Below are 9,718 nucleotides of genomic sequence, written 5' to 3'. Positions count from 1 at the left end.
TATAATAATATATATATAATATAAATAGAGGATTAATTAAATTTTTGAAATGGAATAATGGAAAAGAATTATTAAAAGATTAAATAAATATAATAATTTGAAATCTAAATCAAAATTTTCTTTAAAATTCATTAAAGATTTAAATAATTATAAATATAGAAAATAAAATTTAATAAATAAAATAAAATTTATTCATAATAATTTCATTATGGAATAATAAAACCAAAAAAAAGAAACTAATCTAAATAAAAAATTTGATAGATTTTAAATTAAAGTAAAAAAATTTAAATGAATTTTACTATTTTAAATATTTCATTTTAAATTGTAAAAAAATAATTTCAATTAAAGATTTACACTTGACATATGTATGTTATTCACCCAGAAAAAATAATAGTCTAATTACCTATTTATTATTTCTTGTTTTCTCCACAAATTATTATTTTATGCGCATATTAATTAAAATTCGAATTCAGTAAATACATATATATAGTACATATACAGTTATTCACAATATTTGAACGAAATTCATTTAATTCGAAAATTTTAATTTGAATAGTATACATGTAAAGCATAATAGGTTATATATGAAACAATTTTTTTTTGATAGGAAATTTCTTTGACGAAGTGAAATTAAGTTTTCAATCAAGAACATGATACAATGTTATTTGGTAATTTTTTTTAGTATAATGCGTTTTTCATTCTTTTAAATGTAATGATGTGAGATAGATACATATTAAATTTTGTAATTATTATTAATTATTTACTAAATAAAAGAAATGAATTAATTGATGTCCAATATTTAAAAAAAAATTAATTTTCATTAGTTGTTTAATTTATCTTAAAATTTATAAATTTTGTTATTTGAAAATTTTATTCAAAATTCTGATAAGTATTTTATTAAAAATTAATAAATATTATTTTACTGTGTAAAATTATAAAATATGAAACAAAAATAACAAATATATAATTACAATTTAATTTCTTCGTTAACAAAATAGTATTATAATAATTCTTTAATTAATTCATTAATATTTAATTTTTTTCATTAATTTCATTAATTCATTAATTAATTATTATAAGTGAATTCCATTGAAATTCATTAAATGGAATTTTTCAATTGATTTTTTCTTTTTTTTTTTCTTTTAATTTTTTCATTGCGAACATAAGCTTTGTTTTAACTTATAAGCGATCAAGCTAAAGGTAATCGATGAGAACGGACCATTTACATCGGTTTCTATTACGAAGAGGAATGAGGAAGTTTTATAAACATGAGCCTTTGACGCAACGTAAATATATGACAGTCAGCTGCATCATATGACCGGAATAGTGAGTAGTCGAACTCGTCACGAGGTTGCGATGTCAATGATTCGAGATGTTAAACAAACCTCCACTTTATATGATCGGTTGGACACGATACAATAATCATGTTCCGGATCTTATAGTATTAACTTCATTTCGCTTATCGTGTACAATATAATTATAATTATACGGAATATATCGAATTTTGACAGAATAAATTTGACAAAATAATAAAATATAATTAAAGTAAGAAATTAGGTGAGTACAAAAATTCTATTTTTTTAGTGGTTATAATAGGCTCAAAGAAAAACTAATTCTAAATAGTAACTACAGATGTCATAATGATACATACAAATTGCTAACGTATTGTTTGAAGTGAGAATTGAAGGAAAGTCTTACAAATTAAATTAAAAAAGTTCACGATTTTTCAGAGATACATAAAAATGTGGCAAAATTTTTCACAGATAAATACAAATATGACAAAATTAAATCAGTTTATAAAAAATAAATCAAAAATATATTAATAAATGATCAATTAAAGATTTAATATTTTTTTAGTACTCAAGATATATTGAATCTATTATATGATACTTTAATTAATATTATATTTAATAGAAATCAATTAAATATAATTGTTTAAATGTTAGAAATTTTATTAAGAATTTAGCCATTCATCTACAAAAATTTAATATAAAGAATTTATTCAACAAATTATTTAAATAAAGATATAATACGAATAATTGAAACATTTTCTAATCAAATTCATTTTTGTTATAATTAGTTATAAAAAGAACTTTTAATATTTTTTTTTTAATTTAATAAGAATAATTTAGTTGTTAATAAAAATTAAATATATCTCAATATTTTTTAAACTAAAAAAAAAGAAAAAAATTAATTATTAATTGAAATTATTTATAAAAGTTTTTAAATATTTTATAATAAGAAAAGAAAAAAAATATTTAAAGAAAAATTAATTATTATTTTTATGTAAATAAAATATTTTTTTATTATTTAAATTTTTATAGAAAAATTTAATTGGATCTCAATTACCAATAATTTTACAGTTTCTTGACAAAATTCTTATAAATATCATTCTTTACATCATTAAAACTTTTATCATTGATTTTTTTGATGTCATTTGGGTGAACAATGGAACTAGTTCGATAAACTAAAAATAACGATTTTGATTTTGATTTAAGCCTTTTTAATTTTTAATTTTTATTTTTATATATATTAATTTCAAATAATTGCCAATGTTATGAATTCTTTCAATGCAGAACGAGATACAATCAATCTTTGAGACATAAATAATGTAATACTGAAAATAAATTTATCAGTTTCTCAAGTTTAAATCAAAATCTGACATACTTTATTTGAAATGATGCATTGAATTATAATGAAATAAAATTCATTAAAATCGACGAAATTGTCTTTGAAATTGATATTCTCATTTAAAGGAGAAGCAAATTTATTGTTTCATTTATTGATTTATTTATAAAAATTGAAATTTAATAAATGTACATGATGATATTATTTTATATATTATAAATAAAAAACTGAATTTTAATTTTCAATTGTAAATTTGTAATATAGTGCTAATTTATTTGATAATTAAATATTATTTAATTATTTGATGTTTGTTTTTGAGAAATAAATATCGAATCGAATATTAATCATTGATAGAAAAAATAATTTTATATTTAAAATTTATAAATAGTTTATTATTTTTACAATAATTATTTATTATGTATAATATTGATTAATATTAAAATTTTGAATTTGAAATTTCTTCTTTATTCAAAAATAGTACAATGTGATAAATAAATATATGCAATTAATTCTATAAAATCATTTTTTATAAAATAACATAAAAGAAATTAAAAGAGATTAAATAACTAAAAAAGTTAATAATCAATATTTAAAAAAATCTTAATTTTATTCTAATAATAAAACTTATTTTTTGATGAAATTTATACAAAAAATATTAAAATTGACGAAAAATTTTTGTCTACTTTCAACAATGCAAAAATACTTTGACTTGAAGTTTTTAAAGATATTTATTTTGATTTCAATGTAAATATAGTATAAAATATTAAAAAATTAAAAAATATATATATAAGTAAAGTATTATTAATTATTATATCACATTAAATTATAAACTATAATATATATGATGAAAATGTTATAAAATATATTGTACATATATTCTACATATATCGTCGCTATATATCGTTAAGAAATATAAAACAAAAGGAATTGATTTTTCCTTATATGAGATATACAAATACTCCTTAAAACGAAAAAGCAATGTGTCATAACCTCATTAACAACATTCACGTTCCATTTGTGCACAACGTGCACATTATTGTAAATCGCATAAAAATAGAAATCCGGCGAATGGTAGAAAAAAAACAGTCAGGAAAATTTGTCGGAAACTATTTTCGGAAAAATCTTTTGAATAATTTTAAGCAGTATCAGTATATTTACCCCAGACACAAGCCAAATTTACTTTTCTTGGTTATCATTTAAAATGAAACTTGAAATAAATGAATAAAGTAAAAAGAAAAAAGGAGGAACGAAATGGAAATAAAACAAGATAAACGAAATGAGCATGAAAATGAAAAAAAAAGGGGAGAAAATGAAAGAAAAAGAGAGAGAGATGAGTAAGAGAAAGAGAAGAGTAAGTAGCAGAAACGCGATAATTCGAAGCGAACTCGCGACTAGTCATTGATCGACCGCGAAACGCTGAGCGCCGCGACGCCCTCTCTCCTTTTCTTAACCCCAAGCACGTCCCCACCTGTGCTTGTTCACAATCGTGTCAGACATTTAAGCGTCACGTCGGAAACACGCCTCCCTCTTTCTCTCGTTCTCTCCTCTCTCCTCCCTTTGTTTCTCTCTCTTTTTCGCTTTTTTCATTTGTCGTTCATCGTCGGCCAGAAGGAGAATTCGTCGACAAACTTGGTGCTCGTTTCATATTTCCTCCTCATTCTGTCATGGAAACGGATAGAAAGAGAAAGATATAGGAATAGATAGAGATAGAAAGAGAGAAACTAGTGCATGCGAACACGCGCGAACAGATAGTACTTCTTTGCCGCGTGAAACTATTCTTCATTTTTTTTGTTTCCAGAGCAAGAAACGTGGTAATCACCGTGTGAGTGATTAGTTTCGTGATTCGATTGAACGAGTGGCACAATCGAAAATCACGGGAATAACTAAATAAAAGAGGAAACAAGTGGTGCGTATCGTTTCGTGGGAAAATGTGCTATGGCCAACAATGTATGAAGAAAACGTTCGATTACAGTGTGGTTTAATTATTTTTGAAAGTTATCTTATATATGCGGATCAAATATAAATCAGTATGTCCTAATACGCGAGGATTCGTTGTTGGTTCGATGTCATTGTTGTGCAACCCTGTATATGTCACCGTGCTCATTGAATTGCTTTGTCTGAATGGGGTGGCGGTGAACGACCGTTTCTAGGTCGGTCGAGAGATTCACTGGAGCTTAATTGACGCGGTTCGAGGGATTCTAGGAGCGAGTCAAGGAAAATTGGGACATCGAACGCAGACTTTTCCGCGCGGAATTCGGGACAAAGGTTCTTTTCCTTGAGATCTAACGTCGGTCAAGAAACATCGTTCTTATTCCCTTGATTGTATCGCTCAAGTGTCGATCGTTCCACGTCAAATGTGAAAACGGCGCGGATCAAATTGGGTCACTGAAAGATATCTCGGAGTGATTAAACAAAATTCTAAACGAAAATTTTAAATAGAAAAAAAACTAAATATTGTGCGAACGAGAACAAACATTTGTGTATAATACGTGGGATCGTTAATTCGACATGTTTTGTTTCCAAACGCCGTTCACACGCGCCTCACGCGTGCTTGTATCTTCCTTGTCTTCTAATAAAACGAAGACCTCCTCTATGAGTATCATTCTTCCAGTGAATAAAAATTCGAGTTCAAAATGTGATGGACAAGATTCGGAAGTTGCAAGTGAAGGTTCTGGCTCTTCAATCGGATATATTGATCAAGAACCTCTGGTCTCTGACACTAGTAGCACGGACAGTACACTTCCTGATATTAAAGCGGATTACTTGGATCCAGAGACATTGTCACCTGGGCCAGATTCTTTGACGGCACCAACTTCCGTGATCATTGTCGAGAATGGTATAGACGAATCAAACGATCGCAATATACTTTTAAAAGATAACGAACAGAATCACCACGTGATTCCTTCCTCTATACCGGAAAAACAATCGTACAGTAACAGACGGTGCAAGAAATTACTTCTCCGTCTTCGTTCCAATGATTCCTCGAATTCAACGAATAACAAAGAAGACAGTCTGGATGCGGTTAACGATTCGATTGAACCGATATCACCTATCTCGAATAAAGAACGCGAGGACGAAGAGAAGGAATACAAAAGCGGAAAAACGACAACGTTGCTCACGAACTCGTCGCCGTCGGTGCTGATCGATTCCGTAGACTCGGAGGAAGACGCGCTAAGGAACACGAGAGTAACAGCCGTTTCTGAGAATGATATATCCTCATTGCAAAATGTGTTCAGCGAGTCGGAGAAAAAGAATATATTCAATCAGGAAACGGAAACAAAGACGGAGGAGGGATCCTCGTTGCCGTTGAGCCCTGCTGGCCCATCTACCGGTGGTTTGTCTTCGTCAACTGTACCTTATTACAATTTTCTCTGTGTGAATGGTGGAACTATGCGACAAGAGATGACCAGTACCAGTTCCCCGCAATTGTCCTCGAATAGTAATCATAGATCAAGCGCCGAATCCACACCGGTCGACGCTTGTAACTCGTTTAACGTAGAAAAAAGTTCTAGAATAGACACGTTAAAACCAGAAAGTTTGGAAAGCACATTTTGTTTACCCGCTGCGAGATCTTGTCCCAATTTGGAGAGGCAGAGTGCTGGATGTTCCCCAACTAGTGGATCCTCTGGTTCTAGTCCTAGTCCAGGTCCTGTTGGACCTAGGTTTAAACCAATAGAGGAGGGCGATATTCAAGTGTGCTTTTTGAATTATACGAATCTGGTGAAAAAAATATTATCGAGTAAATATTTGAGAAGATGGGAAACACATCATCTTTATTTAAACGATACCTGCATCTCGTCTAAAACGGTAAGTTTTTCTTGATAAATTATTATTTATATTTGAATATATTGAATGTAAGTTTGGATGAAATGGTTTGAAAGATTTAGATATATATCATTGAAAATAAAAATAAATATTTGAAGAGCTTAAAGGAAAAATAGTACATACAAGATGTTTAATTTTATTTTTTACTATTATTTTATATTATTAATTTTTATATTAAATATTTGAAATGTATCAGTATATATATTTAATATAATATAATACAATTTTGAATTATATATACTTTGTTATTATAAAAAGAAATTAAATTTTCATAGATTTATAAAATTATTATTTAATTTAAATTTATATAATTATCATTTTAAGCTAGATATCTTTTTTCATTCAATTTTTTTTTATATTTCTATTCATTCCAATGTAAATTTGAAATTTTCATAGAAATAAACTGCGAACTTATATATTTTGCATGTCATAATGTATCATATCTTTGTACATAATTGACTTTAATAAGTTTCGTGTCATATGCGTCATCAATGGCCCAAAGGTAAAGTTTTCATTATTCAAAGAAACATGTTTTTCACTTCATTGATCATATTATATATATCGATTTAAAAGATCAAAAAAACTGTTTAAAAAAAATTTCTATCATCTATTACTTATTATATTTTTCAATGATTAACATACATTTTTTTTTTGATTCAAAAATCTTAATAAAATTCATAATTCTCATACTTAATATTCATTCATACTTAATATATAAGCAAAATAAACTATATAATATAAACGTATCGATAAAAATTAAAAAACAAACAATTGAGTTTTGTATACAATTAATCAAATCCATGCCATGCCAAGTGTCGTGCAGTTATCAAATTAAAACGGTTTATCATAAATAGATATCACGAAAATTACAAATATTTATACAATTTTACATATTATGTCAATAGTTTTCTTTCGATTTCTTTATTTTTTTTATATAAATATCACAATTTAGATATCTTTTTGATAGTAATTTAAATATTGTATTTTCAGTATTGAAATGAATTGATGATTTCTTTATTGTTGATATTATTTTTTAATTTTTATGAACTTGAGTATCGATAATTTTTTTATTAATTTTTTTTTAATTTTAATGCAATAAATGATCATATTAAAATATATATTATTCATTGCTGCAACAATAATATATCATATACTTATGAATTTAAATGTTTTCAAAAAAATGTCAATTTCATTTATCTAATATAATTCATTATAATAATTTATATGTAATTAATAATTATAATAATTTATATGTAATTAAAAAAACAATTATTAATAATTATTAGTAGTACCATATTAAATAATACACAACATAACATTATATATATATATATTATATATAATAATAATAAATAATTATTGCTATAATAATATTTCGTAATTATGATTAGAAGTTAATAATTAATAATTTATAATTGTTGAAAGTTAGAATTGATGTAGATATTTTAATTGCGATAAATCATTCTAGTATCGTTTCACGTTACTTTATATTGCTAAATATTTCACAAGGAAATCGAATACAAGTAAAGAATTCAAATATATTTAAATCATATATTGTATATATATATATATATAAATAAAATTTCATTCAAAATTGAATTGATTATATTCATTAGAATAAAATGATATAATGGCTTCGTAATTTCCATATTTATAAATCTAGTGGCAAACGGTATTACATGTCCTATTAGCTGAAACAAAGCGTCATCACACGTGATGAAATATAGTTATCATTGTTGAAACAATTTTAAGCTATTTAAATTACGAATTATATTTTACGTAAGAAACATAAAACTAAGAGATCGCAATCGTTTATTTCTTTATTATTGTTAATTTACATCACTTATAAAAAAGCAAATGAAGAAAAAATAATTAAAATTTTTTTTTCATCAATCTTATTCATATTACAATAATATTATTGATAATTTAAATTTTATTAACTTAATTTTTATTTTTATTAACAAATTCAATAGCATTAAAAGAATCACCTGTTACTAATATTATTCCTTCGTTTCGAGCATTTTTTCCAATGTAACGTTTGTTTTTCGTTCGAAATTATATCTTCATAATATTCGCCATAATATTCAAATTTGAACATTAATGTGGATAATAATCTTGTATCGAAATATATATAATCGGATTGGAAAGTCGTTACTCTATCAGGTGACCACAAAAAAAAAGAAAAATGAAAAATAAATCAAATTGTCTTTTTCACGATGCAAGCGTAATCTGAAGCGGTCGTGAGACGCTTATTCAGGGTCACCTTTGACGCAAGTGAAGCACACGCACACGTATACGCACGTGCATCTCCCTTTTGTCTGTACCATGTGTGTGTTTACACAACGCCTGTGTATACATCGAGAATCACACGCGCTGCAATTTCACGCAAACATGTTTCGTGTTTTATGCTATATAAATATAAATTAGAGTGTGAAGAATCAGCAACTAGCTTGGAACATTCACTTTTTCATTTCACAAAATTATATTTATTACTGAATCAATGAATCACTGTCGGTATTATCGATTTTTATGATTTATGTTGCTGATATAGAATATTCGATTATTATAAATTTTTTTTCTAAATAAATTTAACAACTAAATATACTTATTAATTGATATGGAATTTGTTTTAGCGAACGGGATTTTTTCGACAACCGATACCGTATAGCAATATGTCAGATATACGGAAATATGCTGTTACAAGATGGGATCCCACTTATAAGAACTGCCTTAGCATAGTTCTACCAAACAGTTCTCTTCTTCTCCAAGCGAATAATGCTTATACAAGGGACCAATGGTATCATTCGATACTATGGAAGGTAAATTTTTTTGAGCAAATATTTTTCATCGTTTTTTTTTCTATCTTTAGATTACAATTTATATTCTTTTTTAATATCTCTATACAAAAACGTAGATTTAATTTCATTTGCTGTTTTAATTCATTTAAACATAATTCATTTATATATTATCAAGCTCTTTTCATTCTTAATCGAAGATAATTCTTTTTGAATTCGATAAAACAATTTTCACGCTAAAATATATATTATAAAATTTTTTCAAATTCTTCAATTTTAAATTCTTTTTTATCTTTCACTAGTTGTCATATTTTATTATAGCTAAGCTTATAATGAACAAATACTGCAATTAGATATAGTATTTCTGTCTCTTTCTGATTCGTCCGTGTTCGGTTACGTACGTTCAAATTTACATCTATATATCTAGCCCGTTAACACATTACAACGTATATAATAATGAAATACATAAA

The 9,718-nt window shown here is 25.9% G+C and overlaps 1 protein-coding gene across 3 annotated transcripts in view; it reads left to right on the top strand.

Annotated features, from left to right (window-relative positions):
- LOC102671093 (C-Maf-inducing protein-like) overlaps positions 1–9,718 on the top strand; it is a 17,295-nt gene that overhangs the window by 1,732 nt on the left and 5,845 nt on the right. The window contains exons 1-3 of one of the 3 annotated variants that reach the window (XM_031514533.1): positions 3,529–4,260; positions 4,427–6,435; positions 9,087–9,272. In XM_031514533.1, coding sequence (XP_031370393.1) covers positions 5,137–6,435; positions 9,087–9,272 — 1,485 coding nt within the window. In that variant the 5' untranslated portion in view covers positions 3,529–4,260; positions 4,427–5,136. Of the gene's footprint in view, positions 1–3,528; positions 6,436–9,086; positions 9,273–9,718 lie in introns of those variants that run through there. The other 2 variants (XM_031514534.1, XM_006624408.2) reach the window with 2 other exon arrangements.

Source organism: Apis dorsata, unplaced genomic scaffold (genome assembly GCF_000469605.1).
Source record: "Apis dorsata unplaced genomic scaffold, Apis dorsata 1.3 scaffold_1055, whole genome shotgun sequence".
NCBI classification, from domain to species: Eukaryota; Metazoa; Arthropoda; class Insecta; order Hymenoptera; family Apidae; genus Apis; species Apis dorsata.
The sequence above is the reverse complement of the archived record's forward strand: the minus strand, read 5'-3'. Positions and strand labels throughout refer to the sequence as shown.